The sequence below is a fragment of the Carcharodon carcharias genome, chromosome 25 (genome assembly GCF_017639515.1).
Source record: "Carcharodon carcharias isolate sCarCar2 chromosome 25, sCarCar2.pri, whole genome shotgun sequence".
NCBI classification, from domain to species: Eukaryota; Metazoa; Chordata; class Chondrichthyes; order Lamniformes; family Lamnidae; genus Carcharodon; species Carcharodon carcharias.
The window spans coordinates 27,424,124-27,446,480 of record NC_054491.1 but is presented as its reverse complement, the minus strand read 5'-3'; the positions used below and the strand labels follow the sequence as shown (position 1 = coordinate 27,446,480).

At 41.7% G+C, this 22,357-nt stretch overlaps 1 protein-coding gene across 3 annotated transcripts in view; it reads left to right on the top strand.

Annotated features, from left to right (window-relative positions):
• Positions 1-22,357, top strand: part of LOC121269484 — a 101,444-nt gene that overhangs the window by 65,473 nt on the left and 13,614 nt on the right. For all 3 annotated transcript variants that reach the window (XM_041174077.1, XM_041174075.1, XM_041174076.1), the window contains exons 15-19: positions 1,682-1,820; positions 12,918-13,111; positions 13,982-14,075; positions 15,921-16,086; positions 17,663-17,844. In XM_041174077.1, the coding sequence (XP_041030011.1) occupies positions 1,682-1,820; positions 12,918-13,111; positions 13,982-14,075; positions 15,921-16,086; positions 17,663-17,844 (775 nt within the window). The remainder of the gene's footprint in view (positions 1-1,681; positions 1,821-12,917; positions 13,112-13,981; positions 14,076-15,920; positions 16,087-17,662; positions 17,845-22,357) is intronic.

Below are 22,357 nucleotides of genomic sequence, written 5' to 3'. Positions count from 1 at the left end.
GAAGGCACAGAGCTACCTCAGAGAGCTGAAGATTTCTAACATTAAAAATAAAGATTTAAAATTAAGGTAAACATGTCCCCCACTCATGTGACTCTGTCATATGAGCAAGGACATGTTAAAAATGAGATTAAAAGATTTTTATTTTATTTTTAATTAATAATGGAAACCTCATTCCGCCTATGGATAAGGTTTCTTCAAAAATCCAAAGGCTGCTTGGCCCTTTTTACCTACCCGCCCTGAATGGGCAGGGAAAAGTTCACTTTAATTAATTTATTAATGGGCTTAACAGCCCTCTTAATTTATGGCGGACATGCTGCTGACTCCCACGCATGCCCACCGACTGAAATATCACGCGAGTGCGTAATGACGTCAGGACACTCGCCCAACACATCGTGCACTATTTCACGCTTGTGCGTGTCGGGCACATGCCTGCATGCTGAGCTGAAAATCCAGCCCATTGTTACGATCCCTGTAGAGACTGATAACTTTTAAAAAGGGATCCAAATTTCCCAGCCGCTGACAGAAAGAATCATGCAACAAGATTTCAAGTTTTAAGACTTTTACTGCAACAAAATAAAATCAACACTGACAAAACATTATTTAGTGGGCAGGTATTAAACTATAGTAAAGATATTTCCCCAGTAAATAATTAACACAACCAAAACCCCACATCACATTAATACAATGTGCCACACTCTCAGTAGATGTGTAGCCTTGTAGATAACATCACATTTGGATGAGGAGGCGGTGGGATGGGAGAAGAAGGCAAAAAAGGAATAGGTATGTGCCTATGGGTTGTCCTGGACATTTTCAGCCTGTCTGCTAGCCACAGCCTCAGTCATGGTGGATTTTTAATTTAATTTGAGAACATAGAGAGCTGAAGTTAAGTTTTAATAATACGTCCTTTGAATTAGTTCCTGTTAAAAGAAATGAACTGTAATTTTCTGCCTCTGTTGAAATGTCTCAAAAGAACAATAATCTTAATTAAAAAAAAACATGGAAACAGAAGCCAGGGACCAAAGAATCAGGTGCTGTATCACAATCTACTTTTTAAAAAAATTATACATTATTTAATGTTCCACAAAATATTTTTCCCTTTGAATTCTTCAATCTTAGAGGGAAATATTTATTAAGACATAAACAGCTTGCTATAACTGAGGAAGTGGTACAAATAGAAGCCGTATAATGAAAATGTGCCCTTTTTTTGTATATTTAATGCAAAAATACTTTTAGGTCTTTAATTAAATATTTCAGGCTTTCTTTGACACATAAATTTAAATTTGTTACCCTATTCAGTTGTATCTGACAACTGTTCTCATGAATAAATATCCTTATTTGATTTAGCTCCTGTCGCCCTGCAAAAAGGCTCCTCTATCCTTTCCCTCCCTCCAAGAACTTGCCATTCCTCTGACTCTGGTTTCATGTACAATCTCCCCTTACCTTTGCCTCACTATTGGCTTCCGTGCCTTCAGACACCCAGGTTCCTTGCTCTGGAATTCCCTCACTAAACCTTTTCCATTTCTCCACCTCCCCTTCCTTTCGGAACCACTTCTTTGATCAAGCTTAATATCTATTTTTTTGGCTTGGTGTCTATTATTTCCTCACACATGTTTTTCCCGTTAAGGGGTCTATATAAATACTAATTATTGTTGTTGTCACAGAGATGACTTGTATATTTCAGGGATATTAAGGAATTGAAACTCATTCCACGAGGTTTGTGCTCTAACATGGTTGAGCTCATAAGCCAGGCCAATATTACAATGCTACCTCGAAGCTCACCCAGACGTAAAGAACTTCTCGATTATTCCACCAATTGCCTGGTAAGTTTTGAAAAAGTTATGTGATCCAAATATTAGTGCGTTGTGTATATCCTGTGATTAATAAGGTTGATATAATATTAAACCATGTAATTGGTGAGGTGCTCTCCCCGCAGCGCTCTTGATATGCCATCTTTGTGTTGTGTATAAGTCTAAATCGCATGTATCATTCTCAGTCTTTATTTCAGTCTCTGGGTAAAGTAACGCTGTTTTGAGGAGGGGCACTTATTCCCTCCTCATTTGTGTATCTTTGGCCTTGTTATTGCATTAATTGAATCTGCTCACAGCCTTCAACCACAATTCTTTGAATTGACTTTGATACACCTTTAACTCCATCCCACAACCCACCCCCAACTTCTTAGATTTTGTAAATGCTTGGTCAAATCTGTGCAACAAGGTCAAAGCAAAATTTATGAAGTGTAGTACATTTTTTTGTTGATGCTTTGTGTTATTTTTTCAAGAATATGTCGGCCTTCATTGCCTCTCAGCCACAGCATTCATCCTTTTTTGTCATCCATCCCTCCTCCATTTAGTTGGACCCAAGTTCAATATCTCCCAGCTTTCAACCTCTCTCCTTGCAGCAATTCCCAATGCCAACCTTTCTCACTCAACTCCCCCATTCCAAAGTATAAAGTATGGCCAATAACAAAGCTTAAAGAATATAGAATTCACAAATTTATGGAATTTTTTTATTGGATAGATGCAAAATAAAAAATAAAAATAATCAAATAGAGCGAGCATTTGCAGAGAAGTAGATTCTCACAGTATTACTTGTTTATGAATGAGTAAGTGACACACAATAGAGTGAAGCACATCAGGGACTACTGCCAGAGCCTGTAGAAAAATCACTGCTTCGACTATTCCTTCTTGGTTTGAAGGGAGCTTCATCCTGTACACTCTTGCCTTGTATTTGATAACAAATATGTCATCCAGCTCGAATCCCTCCACTCCAGCTGATCTCAGGGAAAAACCATGCCACAGCTGTCAGATAGAGAAACAAGATGAGAAGTGGCTTTGCAAAGGATGGAATCATGCTCTGAAGATATTCTTTGGTCTATTGTTAATCTTGGGAGAGCACCAGTGGCCAGGGAAATAACGTGATTTGAAGAGGTGGTAAATCAAGGCCAAGTTGAGGCAAGAACTGGAATGACGTACTGCAGGAGCTCTCAACCTTTTTGCTCCTGTGGCTTCCATCTCTGTGTTATAAAATGACAACAAGACAAGTATTATTTTTCTGTACTAAAATTCCCTCAATGTTGCTGCTCTTATCCTGGCACTGAAGAAAATGCAAGTATCACCAACTGCGCTATTACCTCTTTCCCTTCATGTGGGCCCCAAGCATCTGACCCTCAGTCTTCCGTGTTCCCTCTCAACATACTGACTACTTCACCACTCGTTCCAAGAACATCCGCCGGTCTGAGCTCTCTGCTTGATTGTCAGTTAAACTGTTTTTTCCTCCCTTTTCCAATATTTTATAACTAACGAAGGAAAGTGAACAGTGAATTATCCCCTAAATTGTTCAGAGCAGTTTTGGGATTGTAATGTTACATTCCTGGTGACTCCAGGGCAATCCAGGAAGGTTGAATTCCTAGCTCACTGAGTGTGCACCCTCAGATCTGCTGCGATACCTTTCTTGGTATAGCTAAGCTGTTAATACTCAAGGTTGGGCCTTGGAGGTGAAGAATGAATAAGGTACACCAAAGAGGAACCAGCATCACTAATTGTTGTAATATGTCTTTAAGGGATAGCAGCATGACATTACCATAAGGGAAGTGTGTCATGCGATCTAGTCTTAGTTTCACTTTTGCTTTTGAGCAGAGTAAACACACACACACGTAGCCCTGCTGCTGATGTCTTCAAGCTTCCTGCTTATATATAGCTATTCTCATGTGCCTAGTCTTAATAGATGACCCCAAAACATGTTTACTCAATCCCTTATGAGTGATTGGTGGCTCTATATCATTCTAACAACATGATGGTAATTATACTTCAGTGTGATTTAACACTTAGAGACAGCAGGAGAGAAACTGGGGAAAAAATTAGGCAGTGTAACATGTTTAACTGAGATTGCAAACTGTTGCAATTTTGCTGGTAGTGTCAATTGTAATACTTTCCTAAGGTTGATCTATTCCACTCAGCTTCCTCAATGTAGACAGTGGCTTACAGTTTGACCCCCAGCAACAATTGTGACCCATCAAATAACAAAGATGGGACAAAAATATTCAAATCTGAAATGGGACCAATGCATAGAGAACCACCATTGGCTGAAATTAATAGTTGTGGTTAGTTGAACTGAATGGGTCACAGTCGCTGTTACTTGATTTAAGGCAATGAAAGAATTTGGGGAATGAGGGGTGAAAGTAGAAGAGAAAATGTTCGAGGAGTGAGGGTTGAAAATAGAATTCGGGGACTGAGGGGTGAAAGTAGAAGAGAAATTAACCGGGGGGTGGGGGAAAGTTAGGAGTTGGGGGGAAACAACAACCCATGCAGTATGGTGTTAGGACAAATGCTGGGGTCGGGGGTGGGGGGGGCGGGGTGGGTGGTGGTGGTGAATGAAATATACTATAGGACATGGTGAGAGGAGGATGGACTAGAGCACAAGCCAGGAGATCTGTGCGCTCAGTGACCATCATCTCTCTCCTTTTTCAATGAGCGGGTGCCTAGGCTCAGTGTTAGCTGCTGCTGTCATTGCACAGGTCTAAGACAAGGCCAGAGCAGCAGTTTGCTTTGCTCGAACCCACCTTAATGCGAGTGTATTTCCCTTTTTTTAAAACCAGATTTTTTTTTTTAAATCCCGAAGGCTCCTTCTCATGGGGCCTTGGGGGGCAGCCAACTCCTAGGTTGAGAACCCCGGCGTACTCCACCATTATGTGCATCTTCTCGAGACAGTTTTGAGAAGTTGCAGCCATGGTATCTCAGCGTAAATACCAAACAGAGAGTTTTTAAAAAAAGTTTTATTAACTGAAGTGACTTAATGTTGTTAGTACTTTTTGATTTCAGTAATGTCATTGCATGTTAGAATGATAATTTTGTGCACTGTTTGAAGTGATAGTCCAAAACTTCAATTCTGAAATGCCAATGACAGATGCATAGTTTGGTAAATAACATCTGCCAAATGAATGAGTAATAAGTGTCCATCTGGAGATGCTCCAGTTCCCAATTCTAGATTCACTAACTTCTGGATTGTACAAATTATCCTCTACAGTAAACATTCTATTTAAAAGTCTGTCAGTTTTTGCATTTCATTATCCTTCACTCTGGCATGATCTGACTTTCAACCATAAGGTGGAAGTCAATCAATGTTCAGAATGATTAAGGTCAATGGAGCTCATGACAGATGATGGGGGGAAATATTTGTCTTCATTATCTGGGTGTTAGGTTTATCCTGGGAGGAGCGTAGAAAGAAAAATCCACTGAGGAGGAATTGGCATTTTAGAATTGAAGCTTTGGGCCTGAGCCTGGCTGATTTTCCTTCTATTGATTATAAGGGAATGAAAATCAGGCAGGAATTGTTGGTGGTCTGTGCAATTTTCTTCTCCTTGGTCTATCCTGAAAATGCTGGATGTCCTGTGATAACGCCAAAGATCCCACATCCCTGAGTTTACATGTGGACCTCCCAATTGCTGCTCTTCATGGCCCTCCCTAAAATTTGACCAACTCTTAACACTTTGACTTGGCAAGATGCTTCATTGACAAGAAGGAACGTAAATTACTGACAATCTGTATCTACAGATTGGGAGGCAACAGGGTAGGCAATGGTGTAGTGGTTTTGTTGCTGGACTAGTAATCCAGAGACCCAGGGTAATGCTCTGGGGACTCAGGTTTGAATCCCACCATGGCAGATGGTGGAATTTGGATTCAATAAAAATCTGGAATTAAAAGTCTACTGATTGCCATTGTCGATTGTTATGCATTCTAAACGTTGCGTATAACTTTTTTATCGTGAATCTATTTTATGCAATTAGAATGAACAGGTCTTAATAAAGATACTCAAGTGAACGTGAATATGGCTCGGAATTTTTTTAAAAATCATTGGATGTGGGCGTCGCTGACTAGGCTAGCATTTATTGCCTGTCCCTAAATTGCCCTTTCCTCAGGGGACCTTTAAGAGTTAACCACATTGCAGTGGGTCTGGAGTCACATGTAGGCCAGACCAGGTAAGGATGGCAGATTTCCTTCCCCAAAGGACATTAATGGACCAGGTAGAGTGAGATGTTTGTGATTCTATCCCTGACTTTGCCCTCTGTGGAGATATTACTTTAATTCCTCTCTTACTAAGTTACTCAGTAAAGGAATATTGACAAGGTGCATATTTACTTCCTGGAGTAGGTCATAGCTTAACTCAGATATCAGCAGAACCTTAAACATTAATTAGAAGATGATTTGCTGCTATGATTAATCTTTGGTTCTTAAATTGTTTTGCAACAGACCCCATGACATTGTAAATCTTACCATTAAACTTCAATACAGAGAGCTCCTCTGGTGGCCTAGTGGGTAAATACAGTGTTTGGACTTGGGCTGGCACTGAGTCATATGGACTAGAGGTCACATTTTTAACCTCTGGTCTGTGTTATGCTGGCTGACATCCAGGATAGCGTTTAGGGACTCCAATCATCTAAATATCTTTGGATAGAGAAAAGAAGATTCAGCCAATGTTCCTGTTTCTGATAAATAGGACTGAAATCCTAATCAAAAGGGAATGTGGGGACCTTGGGTGAGAGCAAGCACAGGCTTGGTTTCGATATCCTGTATGGTCAGATAGCCTGATATTTTGTTTTGGCTCACACGTGAGGGATGACCACTTGGCTGGCATTTCTGTGGGCCCAAGAAAAGTCAATAGCTTGAGGAGTGACAGGGAACAAAGAGAGAAAATACAAGGAGTAAATGAGTGTCAGTAATGATTTTTACTTTGAGATCATTCTACCTTTTCCAGTCAAATTATTTGAACACTTCTATAAACAAGAATAGTTACATCACAGGCTTTTAGAACAGCATGAGTTAGATTTTAAATACTGACATAATTCAGTTGAGCATTCTCCACTCTGACATCAGAGCAAATTCACCCATCTCTAATCCAATTAGAACGAAACTCTTGCCTATTTTAATTGGGGGCCTTTTGTCCCTTGTTCCCTTTAAATGCACATACTGAGCAAAAATGGTTGAGATCATGTAGATCAGTTCCTCTACCACATGTTCATCATTATTATGCACTCAAAGGGTATAACATAGATGAAAATTACTTCACCCAACTACCCCAACCTGCCACTTTCTGTCAAAGGCTGTATGCAGGCTACCAAAGAGAATATTACCCATAATGTTAATTAGTACATGTTGCATTGTCCAGTATTTGTAATTGCCCTAATAAGTCATAATACTACGCACTGAAATTTGTATAGCCCTTTTATTACAAATCAAAAATGTGAAAGGTGCTAGGCCAAGTGACGCCCTTGTCCCACGAAAGAATAAATTTTTAAAAAGCTCAAGTAGACCATATAACCCAAAGAGCCTTCCTCTCCATTCAAAACAATCATGGCTGATCTGTTGCCTCAATTCCGCTTTCCCTCCCTCTACCCATAACCATTGATTCCTGATAGACTGAAAATCTGTCTCTCTCCGCTTTAAATATACTCAACAATGGAGCATCCACAAAGCTCTGGGGTAGACAATTCCAAAGATTCATAAGCCCTGAGTGAAAAAAAATTCTCTTTCTCCTATAATATTAACAATAGAGTGTTAGAATATAATGAATGTGACTGAGAAGACCAATACATACTGAGGTAGAAATTCACCTTGAGAATTAGTGTGAAACTTCAATCGAATAAAGTTGGGTGGAGTCTCGCTTATTTGCTATTGCTTGTTTTGTGTCACGGTCAGCGAGAATTCTTCCCCCTGGTCCCAGGGAAAGGCCTCTGCTAGCCTGTCAAATGCCTGAGTGGAATAATAAGTAACAGGCCGTCTTGAAAATAGGTGATGCAGGGTTCTCAAAAGGTCTCCAGCCGGCAGCTGAGACCCCCATGGTCTGTATTAATTCCGCCCACAGTCTCATTAAGAACTAAGAACATAAGTTTATAATCAGTTTTCATTATCTGACCTCCTTCAATATAAATGAGTTATCTGATGAAGATAGGTGTTTGTCAAGGAAAACCAAACAGGCAGTCTCTGTACCACAATATTAGATCAGTAAATATCTCCTACCGTTTCGGGTTTAGAATAAATTCAACAAGTCCAAGAATTAATACAGCTGCGTTTGCCATATTTAGTTAATTATTTTCTCTATAAATTAGCAGAGGTCGCAAGCCTCGTGGACATTGTCAGTTACCTGTTTTGCTTTCCAAAAATCAGCACGGTTTATTAATGGATTTTGCAATGAGGCATGCAGAACGCACATTGATAATTTACTGCAGTTATACATCATTTTAAATTTAAATCAGATGCAGAGCAATGAAACCATCAACAATGCCCACAGAGTTAATTAAGGTGCGAGAACAAAGGTGATACAATATTCATTATAAAATCACAAGTGCATCACACAAGCTAACCTCATAAGTGAAATAAATGTGCCATTGCTTCAGCTTCCATCTAAAAATTGATTTTCAAATTATTTTGAATATGATATGAAGGGTAACTGCCACAAATTTCAACATTTGTGCTGGGCTAATCCTAATCTGTTAATTAAAAGATCAGCAGTAGACTGGCTGGTCATGCGTCAAAGAGGCCCCAAACACACCATGCCGAATTAGCATAATTAGTTGACTTGCTTTTGCAGGGAATAAATTATCCCCAGCCATGTGAAATTCTATATCCTGTTACAGCTAATAATCTTGTGCTTCTAGGGTTTTGCTGATAAATTATTTGTCTATGGATTGGTGTCAGTTTTGAATAGCTGAGATTTAAAAAATTTATTTCTGCAATCCGCAGGCTTTGGTTCTCCATGTATTGAAATGCAAACATGTTTGCATTGTCCAATGGATCAATAATGACTGGTAAATATATATGTGAGAGCAGCCAGGTAATGAGGCCAAGCAGAGGCCAGCAGCTCTATTGAATGGCAGTGCCAGCAGGGAGGCGGTGGTTACTGCCATTGCTACACCCACCCCAGACCGAGGAATCGCCTGCTGGATCCCAGGCCTTGGATGGGAGGGGGAATGGTGGCGTGGGGGCTGTAGGAGAATGGAGTCAGCAGCAAGGGCAAGGAGTGGCTCTCAACGCTACTCCCCCCTCCCCTGGGTCCCTTGATCAGTAACCGAGTGCCTGCAAGCAACACACCACAGGTTTGCTTGTAGTGTTCCTTGCAAGGCGAGCGCACACCTCCTGCCACCCGCTGTTTGGTTATTACCAGGGTGCTGAGATGAGGCCCTTAAGTCGGCACTAAGTATCCACTTAAGGGCTTCAATTGGCATTGGGGCAGAAAGGTCATCCACGGGCCTTCCCACCACAGATTTACTTAGGGTGGAGGTGGAAAGGCAATGAAGTACTTCCCCCTCATTAAATATCACCAAGCTCAACTCATGGGAGGGCACAAGATTTCACCCTGTATTGCTCATGACCATCCACTGCCTAAAGCACAAGTGCCAATTTTCAAAACAAACATGGTTTTAAAGGCCATCATTAACTGATTTCTATAACAAATTGTCTCTGTGAAATGTTGCGCTCAATTCTATTTTTAAATCGCTTCCCTGTGGAATTTTAGTAACCTTTGTGTGTTGGAAGCCAGATAACATATTGAATTCCACTCATTTCAATTCCTCACAAAGCTTGGGAGCAATCACAGTGAGACAAAACCTTCAGGATGGTGAATACCTGTTCAAGAGGAAGTTACAGGGATGAAAAATATTGATTTTGAAGTTAGAAATGAAAATTGATTTCCTGATTTGACTTTATTTGCTACAAAGTCAAAACTAGGGCTGAAAATGAATGGTTGTGAAGATATAATTGGGCTTTCTACATCAGTGGTTCTCAAACCGTGCTCTCCAACTCCTGCCATGGTGTCACATCTCACTCAACTCCTGAGCTGTGCCACCTGTCTTTCCTGAACCCTAATCCATATTCCGCTGGCACCCATTTCACTGCCTGTCCTGCTTCAATTCTGGATCTCCCCCCTCAATAGGGTGAATACTTAAGAAACTAGAGAAAAAAATATTACAGTCTTGTACCAGAGATAAAAGTAAGGGAGGAAAAAGAGAAACAGAATAAAGGATAGGGACATACATGTAGGAGAAGAGTAAGGAAGCATTTACACTCCAACTTTTGAATTAGTGACAAGCAGTTTCAGCTTGGTCATAATGCTAAAACCACAACCTTACTCAAAACCAGGTGAGTGAGACTCCTTGTTCCAGAGGGTCACTGCTTTGGGAACAGGTTGGATCCTGATTGTGGATTTACACTGCTTTTGCGTTATCACTAAAACACTGGTGCAAACAGAAGCAATCCTGGACTAAACTTGGCATTGTAATTTTAGTAAGAGGAATGCGGGAGGAGAATGAGAGAGCCTGCAGTGATTCTTCTGTTCCTGTTTTCTTCCTTTGGTGGGAAAATATCTGAAAGCAAGTGAATACAGTTGGCTACTTCAGGAAACATTAATTCAGTGACCAAAATCTAGAGTAAAAACAATCCTTTGCTTGAGGTGATTTTTTTTTTTTTGGTGATCAGTGCTTTTCCATTTAGATCATTCCAGTACCAGCATCAAACTCTTCAGATATAACCTCACAGCTGTGGTACAAAGATTCAGCTAATTCTCTCTCAGTTGAGCTCAGAAAAGCTTCCAATTGCCAAGCATTTTCACATCTCTCAAAGCCGCCATCCTGAAGGTCTGTTTGAAAGGTGTTACCTACCTACTGCCAAATTGCTGAACAGTTGTGCTTTGTGAGCACTGGCTTAATAAGAACAAGTATGGGCAACCCCTCCTACAAGAGAAAGATAAGATGCTCTCCCCATTAATTTGGATGGGATTTTAATTCAAAATGTACAGTGGCAATAATAGCTTCAATACCATCCTATCAGTGCTAAAAAAAAGAATGACCCTAGTTGACCAGTTTCATTCAATTTTTTGAGGAGACGACATATATGAGTACATCAGGTATCCAGCAGGTGTAGTGCACATGGATGTTAGGAAATTCTCTGACAAGGTAACATATGAGAGGTTGGAAACTAAGTTGAAAATTGGTTAGTAAAGAGAGTAGGCATTGAGAATAGCATTCAAAATGGTTGGGAGTGGTTAATAGTTGGGTTCTGGGACCATTTATGGGCTCTGTGTATATCAATGATTCAGGTAAATGTCAAGAGAAATTAGTGCTAAAATGTTCTGATGATACTAAAATAAAGGATACAGTTAGTTCTTCAGTAGACCAAAGGAAGCTGCAAAGAATATTAATAAGATAGTGGAATGGACTAAAAAAGTAGGTATTACAATGAGGTGGTATTACAATATCATTAAATGTAACGTGATACTACTTAGAAAAAAACAGCAGTAATCATACCATGAATGGGATTTTATTTGGTCCTGTGGAAGAAGAAAGAAATTTGAAGGTAAATTTTATGAAACATTAAATATGAGTATTATCAGCTTGACAAGATTGAATTCTATTGGTTGTTTCCATAATGTTTTATCATAATATCTATAGGATTATGGGGGGAGGCATTGGCAAAGTGGTATTGTCACTGGGCTAGTAATCTAGAACTCATAATCTAAAAACCCAAGGTAATGCCCTGGGGACCTGGGTTCAAATCCCACCACGGCAGATGGAGAAATTTGAATTCAATAAAAATCTAGAATTAAAAGTCTAATGATGACCCTGAAACCATTGCCAATTGTTGTAAAAAAAAAAAACACCTGGTTCACTAATGTCCTTTAAGGAAGGCAACCTGCCACCCTTACCTGGTCTGGCCTACATGTGACTCCAGAAACACAGCAATGTGTTTGACTCTTAACTGCCCTCTGAAATAGCCTAGCAGCTACTCAGTTCTCAAGGGCAATTATGAATGGACAACAAATGCTGACCTAGCCAGTGACTCCCACATTCCATGACCAAATAAAGAAAATGAAAGGCTATAAGCTAATGATGAACCTATATAAAACCTTAAGATCTCAGTTAAAGTAGAAAAGCAAAGTACTGCAGATGTTGGAAATCTGAGGTAGAAACTGAAAATGCTGGAAGTACTTGGCCATAGTTATGCACTGCCTATCTCTACACCAACAGATGTGGGCAGGTTACAAATCATGACCTCCCCCCTTCCCCCCACCCCCGCTTCCATCCAAATCCCAAAGAGCTGTGTGACCAATTTTTTGCTTTGGGACTTTATTTGCTAACAACACAGATATGAAAGAAGGGTTTAAAGTTAAGAAAGAATGGAACATGGTAGATAGGTGTAGGTAGTTTCCAGTGCTTGAGGGATCAAGAACAATGGGTCAGAGATACAAGGTAAAATGGAAGCAATTTAGCACAGAAGGCAGGAAAACTTCTTGTCCTGAGGAATTTTTTAATCTTTTATTCAATGTGAGCATTGCTGGCAAGGCATGCATTTGTTGCCCATCCATAAATTGCCCTTGAACTGAGTGGCTTGGCACTTCATTGTTTTTATGACAGTTCCATAGTTACCATTACTGAGATGAACTTTATATTCCAGATTTATTAACTGAATTCAAATTCCACCAGCTGGCTTTATGAGAATTGAACCCACATCCCCAGAACATTAACCTGGGTCTCTGGAGTACTAGTCCAGTGACGTTATCACTACACCACTATCTCCCCCAAAGGAAAGGCAGTAGAGAAATAGAGAGGTAGAGAGAGAGGCTGTGGAATTCACTTCCAAGGTAATGATTGAGGCTGAAGCTGTCAACATTTAAGGTTGAGTAGATGGATGAAGGGAACGTGTTGAAGAGATGTAGAGATTGGACAGATAAATGTGATTAAAAATATTTGCTCACATGAAGGGTAATTGTTGACAGGGACTAATTAGCTGAATAGTCTATTTCATTTCGCAGCTTGTAGTATTTTTATGCTATCCTTATAAAAAAAACAAGTAATTTGTTTGAATTTTATGCAAAAAAAAGGCTGATGGAGTGATTTTTAATTTGAGCTTCGTTCCATTATTCACTGACAGAATTTGACTGCATCCTCAATGACAGGGGAACAAGGTGACAGTTTGGGATTCCTGGTCTGTGAATTTAGTCCTGAAGATATTAACAACTTTAACGACACCGCGTTCCTTGCAATTGTCGATCAACTTCGAGAATGTGGACAATTTGACAAAGGGAAGAAAAATGCTCTGAGACAGAAGATCCTGTCAGCCTATCCGTAAGCACAGAAAAGGGTTAACTACAGTTTTAGTTGAATAAGAGGTTTTCAGAGGGCAGAAGTTTCCTCCGTCAGAGGGGGTGGGGGGGGTGGGGGGGGGGTTGGTGTGGGCTGGTGGTGTGTGGACCCAATTGACGCCCCAGATCGGGGCTGTGCTGTGCAGCCATTTTACGTGGGCGGGGCCAATTAAGGCCCGCCCAGAGTGACGTGCGCCCGGAAGTGCTGAGTGCTCTCTGTGCTGGGTGGGGGGTAGGAGGCTGGGTCGGGGCCTGCGCTCTTTCGTGCATACGCGCAAAAGAGCGCAGACAACTCCCTGAGGCAGGGATCTGCCTCAGGGAGATTAAGTTCGGAATGTAAGCTTTTATTAAAGTCAGAAAAAAATTGTTTAGACATGTCCCCTCATGTGATAGCATCACATGAGCTGGGGCATTTTTATCAAATGTCTGAAAATTCTTTATTTAATTAATAAACCCTTTATGAAACCTCATCCCGCCTGTGGATGAGGTTTCATGAAAAATGTGAAGGCCGCCTGGGCTCTTCGTCTGACCCCTGCCAACCTTAAGGTTGGACGGGCAGCTCAGGTCATTGTTTTAATTGATATTTAAATGGCCTTAATAGGCCTTTGACAGTTCAGTGGACGCGCAGCTGACTCCGGTGCGTGCACACCGAACTGAAAATCTAAATGACATGCGGTGACATCAGGAAGTCTGCCCAGTGTCACCACGTGTCATTTTAAGCCCCCCCCCCCACCGCCCCCTCCCCCCCCCCACTCGCCATCCCAAAAATTCTTCCCAAAGTTTGCACGGCTAATGTGTATGAGTATTTTAAGTGTAATTTTACCCGTTTAAAATGATTTTTTTTTAAACTCAGGCCTCTCTCAAACTGGACAGTTGATGAACTCACTGAGTTGCGTACCTTGCTAGCAGTTCTACAACCTGATGATTTTAAATCAATTCCCAACAATGTAAGTAATACTCTTGAGATGTTGGTAGTGAACCACCTCTTTGAACTGCTGCAGGCCTTGTGGTGTAATTACGTCCACAATGCTGTTCGGGAAGGAGTTCCAGGTTTTAGACCTAGTTGCACTGAAGGAATGGTTACATAGTTCCAACTCAGGATGGTGCGTGGCTTGGAGGGGAACTTGGAAGTGGTGGTGTTCCTATGTGTATTTTGCCCTTGTCATTTAGGTGGTTGTCGTTCAGTGGAAGGAGCCTTGGTGAGTTTATGCAGCCATCTTGTAAATGGTGCACACTGTTGCCACTGTGTGCCAGTGGTAGAGGGAGTGAATGTTTAGGGTGGCAGATGTGGTGTTGATCAAGTAGGCTGCTTTATGTTGGATAGTGTCAAATCTCTTGAGCATTGTCAAAGTTGCACTCATCTAGGCAAGAGCATAGTAGTTGATCACACTCCTGGCTTGTGACTTTTAGATGGTGCAGTCAGGAGATGATTTACTCACCCAGAATTCCTCTGACCTGCTCTTGTAGCCACAGTTCTGCCCATTGGCGTTGGGAGGAGCAGAAAACTCCCTCCAGTGCTAGAGGCGGTAAAATCCCACCCAAAGTCTTGATCCTTGCCTTATCATTAAGCTATGGGGCAGAATATTGCCCTTGGTGGGCAGGCTCAGTGGGGGGTGGGTGGGGGCAGTCACAAAGCCGACTGCCGCCTGCGATTGGCACTAGACCGAGATCTCACGCCTGTGGGCCAATTAAGGTCCGCGCAGCGGGAAACGCGAGCGGGAGCGCTGCCCATGCGGGGGGCGGTGAAGAGGGTGAGCCGGACCAAGCATGAACTTCGTGCATGTGCGCGAGCGAGTGCTTCATAATCGCCCTGAGGCGCAGAGCTGAAGAGATATTAAAAAAAATTTTAAATAAAAATGTAATAAAACACGCCCCCTCATGTGACTGTCACTTGAGCAAGGCCATGTTACTCATGAAAAATTAAAGTTTTTATTTTATTTCTATTTGCTTTTGGAAACCTCATCCCACCCACGGATGAGGCTTCTGAAAAACACTGCAAAGGCTGCTTAGCCTTTTTTGCCTGCCCACCAACTGCTGGGTTGGATGTGCAGTGAAATATTTAAATTATTGTTTACTTACTGGCCTTAACAGGTCTTTTAATTGTCAGTGGACACACTGCCGACTCTGGCCTGCACCCGCCGACAAAACTATCAACCAACTGTGCGTCGATGTCAGCACACTCAGCCAACATCAACATGGGTCATTTCACACTCCAGCGGGTCGGGCACACACCCACCCACTGAGTGAAAATGTTTTGCCCAACGTGTTTCGTTTGGTTTATAACATTAGTAGTTCTACTGTCCTTACCATGCTCAGCCCTTAAGAGGTACATGGAGGTACCATGACTGGATGCATGAGATAGTCAAGTTCAGTTTTTTTAACCACTTTTCTTTTATTCTTGGGGACTATTGTTGTTCTTCTCTGCAGCCTTTCCAACAGTTGCATTTCTTTTTGTGGATTACTTATGGAAAGTGAGCATAATACTTTCGATGGAGTCTAGTGAATGTATTTTGAAGCATTAACATAGCCTCTGTGAATTTGTGTTCGACAGTCCTCTCTACGTATCCAAGCGTTCTACTACCTTATGTAACTGCTGTGACATATAATCTGAACACTGTCCACTATTACCCCCAAGGACATTTTTAACTCTCCCTTTGTGAATTCATGTCTGATCATTGTATTCCCATGGACCACGCATTCCTTGGGCACAGTCAAGTGCCAATCATCCTTTATTATAAAGCATGTTAAACACGGGCTGGGCTCTCTTTTATAACATTTGGCTTTTTCTTTAGGATGACATCCAAACGGCACTGAAGGAAATCCTCTCCAATCACAAGTCTGTTAAGGATTCTAACCTTCCTGATTTTAACAACTCTCCTGACCTCTCTTTACTTTATAAAAAACGCTTCGATATTCTGAACAACACCTCTGGGAACAACAGGAGAAAATGGGCTGCAGGTAGGCATCATCGAGGTTATTGATCTTCAGACCAAAAACATCATGAAGGAGAAAGACAACAAAGGAGAATCAATCTTTTAGACACAGTATGAAGGCGATTTTTGTCTTTGCCACCAAGGAGTTAAACATCTTCTGGGAAGTGCCGAGTGGAAAATCTATCACAAAATCACATGTCAGTAACAATACCAACCGAATTGTCATTTCATTTAAATTAATGACAGAAAAATCAGGTAGTCATCGATGACTGAAATGGAATCTTTCTCATCTGATTTCCTTGTCTGCACTCTTCCCATGCAATGCTTAATGCTCAAGTAGTTAAGTTAAAAGTATGGCAGATTAGGAAAAATTATTTTAATTTTTCTTATTGGTGAAATGGGTGAAGTACCAGAAGATAACTTTGTCATAAACACTAGCTAGGTGACACGCAAGTTGTGGCTAAATGTATTTGCTTTCTTTTGGGGTTGTCAGTACACTGAGGTCCAAGAGGTTTTGTTTTTCCAGATTCACTTTTTTGAACTTGATTTTGGATTTGGCACAATGGTAGCACTCTTACCTCTAAATCAGGGATTGTGGGTTCAAGCCCTACTCCAGTGATGTTGGGCTGAACTTTCCCAGCCCCATGGAGGTGGATTAGGAGGTAGGACTGGCAGCTAAGTTGTAAAATGGCACATTGGGCGATGCTTCCCCACCTCTGAACATTCTTGCCAATAAGCCTTTACCTAGTTGCTTTTCTAAAGTTGACTAGAGAAATTGCTTCAAACTTAATGCCCAATGAAACTGATTCATAGGCCAGGATATTGAGGGCGGCAAGCAGGGGGTGGGGCCCTCTCGCCGACGTGTAAAATGATGCAGGATGACGTTGGGCGGAACTCCCTATGACACCCCGCATCATTTCAGTTTTCAGGTCGATGGGGGCACAGCCGAATCAGCTGTGCACCCACCGACCTGTCAACGGCCAATTGAGGCCATTTAAAAACTAACTGAACTAGTTAATAGACCTGCCCATCTAACCTTAAATTTGACGGGCAGGCCGGGAGCCTTGGCGGGTTTCAGAAAAAGCGTGAAACCTCATCCACGGGCAGGATGAAGTTTCATGTCGGTTTTTAAAAATTTAATAAAAGTTTCAGTGTCACATGAGGGGACATGTCAGGGAAATTTTATTTCTCTACATTTACCATTTTTAAGTTTGAAGCCGATCTCCCTGAGGCAGCACTTAGCCTCAGGGAGATGAGTGAACACTTTTGTGCACATGTGCAGAAGGGCACACTCCCGACTTAGGGAATCAACCCCCCCACCTCCCGCACAGGGAGTGCATAGCATTTCCTGGCGGATGTCACACTGGGCGGGTTTTAATTCGCCCACCCATGTAAAATGGCGATGCGCCCCCAATTTGGGGCACCGATCGGAGGTGCACTCACTCCTGAACATTCCCCCCGCTTTCATAGGTCCTGGGCTTGTACGGTATTGACACTGCATTCCAGTTTCAGGAGTTGTGACTTATATCTGACATTGATAGAGCTGAACATCAGATCAAATAAATGTCTGTCTTCTTATCCATTGTTATCTTTACTTCCAGATTGTACAAAACGTCCCACCTTAGAGGAAATTGAAAACCTTGGTCAAGCAAACAAATTGTGGGCTGCTGAACAATTGAGTTGCATTTCAGTTGAAGACTTCATAAATTCGCTGGACACACTGACTGAGGTCACAGGCTTCAACAATACTCAGCTGAGAGCATTAGCATCGAAGGCCCTGGAGGTGAGCAGTTGGAATACTGACGAGAGGGGAAATGGTCTGGTTGTGTTCCCAGCAATAATTGCAAACACATTCTAAATCCACTGGAGTCCAATTCACATACACAAAGTACATCAGGCAGGTCGCTGGCAGAGCAGTTGCACAACACGCCTGATGGCACCAGCGAGAGGGCCGAACCATTTTCATGGTTGGAGCTCTTCTGCATAACTTAGGCAAGTTATAAATGGCTGACAAGAAGCTTTCCAACTGGATGTGTTACAGCAGGTGGATGGTAAGTGGCAAGTTACTCAAATCCCAAAGAGAAACTTGAAATAACTGCCACAATTGATTGGCAATTTGTGTGTTTTATTTTTTATTCATTCACGGGATGTGGGCTTCAGTGGCTGGGCCAGCATTTATTGCCCATCTCTAGTTTCCCTTGAGAAGGTGGTGGTGAGCTGCCTTCTTGAATCGCTGCAGTCCACGTGCTGTAGGTGGACCCACAGTATTGTTCGGGAAGAAGTCCCAGGATTTTGACCCAGCGAAACAGTGAAGAAACGGTGATATATTTCCAAGTCACGATGATCAGTGACTTGGAGGGGAACTTCCAGGTGGTGGTGTCCCCATCTATCTACTACCCTTGTCCTTCTAGATGGTAGTGATCATGGGTTTGAAAGGTGCTGTCATAGGAGCTTCAGTGAATTCCTGCAGTGTATCTATTATATTTTGAGATGAGTGCCTTGAATTCAGCAGTAATAAGACCACTGGGTCTTATAGGTTTCTTACAAAACTAAATTAAACATTTATTAATAGAAGAAATTATTTTAAGCACATACATAGATTTACAAATTAATACTTTAATAACTTCTAAATCCTCTATTTAATCTAACTCCTAGTTACACTTTCGTTAAGGGAACAGTAAGATGCACAGATTTTAACAGACTCAGGCAAAGAAACACGGTACCTGAATAATCCAATTCAAAGTGAGTTTTCTTAAGTTCAGGGATAGGATTTTGGGATTGTTGGGCGGGCCCAGAAGCGGCTGGGAAATGGTGCACCACCCGCAATTAGTTTCACGCTGGCTGGACAATTAAAGACCAGCAAGCATGAAAGGTGCGCTGAGAAGCTCAACACTGTCAGGTTGGGGGTGGGAGGAGAGCAAGTGCTGGAGTCTGCACATGAGAGAGGGAGCGCGCAATGAAAGCTTCCAGAAGGCAGAGAGCTGCCTTAGGGAGCTGAAGAATATAAAAGTCTTGAATAAAGATGTGGAAAATATGAAAAAAGTCCCCACATAGGACTCACTCACATGAACATGGACATAATAAAAATTCTGTCAAAACACTTTTTTTAAAAAATTACTGTCGGAAACGTCATCCTGCCCCGGATGAGGTTTCTTCAAAAATGCAAAGGCCGCCTGACCGATTCGCCCGCCCGCCAACCATCAGGTTGGATGGGCAGCAAAAATAGTATTTAATTAATTGATTAGTGGCCTTAATAGGCCACTTAATTGTCAAAGGTGCGCTGCTGACTCTCGTGCCCGCCAACTGAAATATCGCATGAGTGTACGATGATGTCATGACACTCACCCAGCGATATTGCATGCTAATTTACGCCTGCCCGCCGGACGCAAAATCCTTCCCCAGTTCTTTGTCGACAGCACCTTGAGGCATAGATGCTGGAGGCTCTTCACACTTGTTTTAGATCTTAAAATGCCTGCCCTTACATACAACCTTCTCTCATTTATACATATTTTCCCCTTTGAAAATTCCCATGGTTTCACTATGTCTTTGGACTTTACCTCTTAAATAATAAAAATCTATCTTAGTACCAATTTTACCAGTGATCTTTGGGAAAAATAAACACTGTTTCTTAACGTGTCCTGGCTAGATGAACCATTTCACCCCTCCTTTAAATTCAAGCTAGTCTGCTTTATTTAAAAATGTAAATGTTCCCTTTACACATTACATTCTAAGACATCCCCCATGTTTATCTACTTAAGCTAGGTTTGAAATGTTATCTTTTGATATATCAAAACCTTCAGACAAGCTGCGTTTAATTCACACCCACACACACATAGACACAGAGCACACTATCACTCTGTTATAATAAATTCCAATAACATTATAAAAATTATTATATCTTACTGAAAGGTGGGATTGTGTTGACACCATCCAGGAGCTGTGCCAGGAGTATTCCCTTAGAGGGAGTGATCTATCCTGGGGTGGGAAGGACAGGTGAGGGAGGATCTCTGAGCAACCAGCAATGGGTGGAAAGATTTCTGTGAGGCCAGGAGAGACCTTCATTGTTCTTTTGTCAACATCCAAAAAAGCAGTGCTACCCTTTTATGTAAGTCATTCGGGGCAGCCTTTTAAAGTTAGCGTTATAAATGGCATTGGACTCTGAGATAAATATCTAATAAGGCTTTTGCATGTTTTGGATGGTAGCTTGGCCACTTTTTGTGAGGCCTACTCAACAATAATGACCTTGGGCAGCTAGGAGTTTCTGATAAAATTGTGCCTGCCTACTGCTCCATATTTCAACATGAATAGAACAACTGGCAGATGACAATCACCCCTGTTGTGCTTATAATAAAGATGCACACAATAGTTCTTCCTGCAATATTGCACCAGATGTGGAGAAAGGGAGAAGGGATTCCTGATAGACAGTGGTCAGCTTTTACATTCTGTTGAGTCATTAACAATCCAATTACCTTTAAATTGTAAATGAGGTTGCAGCAGAGCCATCTTAAATGAAAATCACATCTTGCATTTAAAGGGCCCCATTAACATGTCGCAACTTCTCAAAGAACTCCGCACGCTGAAGCATAGTGAATGTTGGTATTCAAGCAATATTGTAGTATCCAATTTTCTAGCTAAATTAATGATACCAACTGTGTGCTCAGATTAAACCCAGTGGAGAACCACTTTCTCCAGGCTTCTGTGCAATGAGTTGAAATGCTATTCGATGCTGACACACAGCAGGACTGTGGACTCCACCATTAGCATAGCCATTACCCGCAATTCTCAGGAAAGCCGAACAGAGTGTCTACATGTGTCTGATGCTCTGCTGCCACTCTTCTTTTCATGGCAGAACCCCTGAAATCATTATCCCATTGCGTTGCAATCAAGGGGTACCATGTCTTGCACCTCCACTAAACTTCATCAGGCTGCACTTCCAAATTTGTATCCTTTGGCTTTCCACACACCCTGTGTTTCACTTTATGATAATTCTTCATCTATCGTATCTCTACCCCATTCAGAGGGTGTTTCTGGGCTACCAAGCGCAAGGAAGGGTTAATAAAATGGAAAATGACTGGCTGCCAATGTCACCAGAGGTAGCAGGGACTGCAAGTCCTTGCTCTTTAGCAGTCATCTCAGTGGTGTCCCATCCTGCAGCCTCTGGGGGGAAAAAGCAGTACAGCTAATGTTTGGTGTGCCTGAGTAACATCCTATCCTAATCAGCTACTTTTTGAAGGAAGTGGTAATTGCCAAAGAGCTTCAAGAGCACATAGGATCATGAAATACGAAAAAGAGTACGATCTCACAACTCCAGTGTAAACACTGAGACACCTACGTTGACATCCCCAACTTCCCAGGAATTGAATGTTGTTTTTGCTATTGCTGCTCCTTCAACTGATGCTAAATGCTGGATAGTGGCACTCCCTCCACCAGTCACCTGGCACTGTAAGCTGCTTCCTTCAGGAGGAATTGTATTAACTGCTTGCTCGCTTGCTGGAGTCTCCATATTCTGTAGCCGCAATCAATTAGGATTTATTGAATGTACGGTAACAATGTAATGTAAAGGAAAATTGATCTAGGATGTCACACTCCATTATGCTAAATGGCTTAGATGCTGTGAGATATTTAACATGAGTGCTGCCAAGTGATTCTGCTCCTGGGACAGGGAAAATGGTGCAATGCGATTCCTCACAGAGAAATGTTTGACTGTTGTTCCAAGGAACGTTATTCTAGTCTCTGTGGTTTATTTAACTGCATTGTTATTCACCTGAAAATATTCCTATCTCTGCTAACATAGTAAAGGCATTAAACTACGTTTGATACAGGGAGTCCTTGGGGTTATGGAGGTCCTACTCACAGCCACCTTCTTGCACATTGTCCATGCTGCTACATGTGATGGTTTCTACCTGATACTCCAATAGTTACATTCTTCTGTTCTGCAATTTGAGCCAGCTGTATTTCCACATTATCCTCTGAGATGTTAATTCCTTCCTCTTCCCAATATGTCTGCGGGTGGGACTTCTCCCCTTCTCCTACTAGCATTATTTACATGAGGTAAATTTAGAATTTTCACTCAGTTTTTGCTCAGCAAATTGCTTGGGTTGAACTCAGGAGCTCGCTACGTGGAGATCAACTGTACAGAGAAATGTCTGATTACTAATTAGCATTTTGGAGTATTCCGGAGACTTGCCTTTGAACAATAGACCTTCAACGCAAAGTTAATGAAAATTACTGATTTGGAAGCTAGTCAATTTTGATTGATCTCGCTGGACAAAAGAAAAGCCTAATATGTGAAGGAG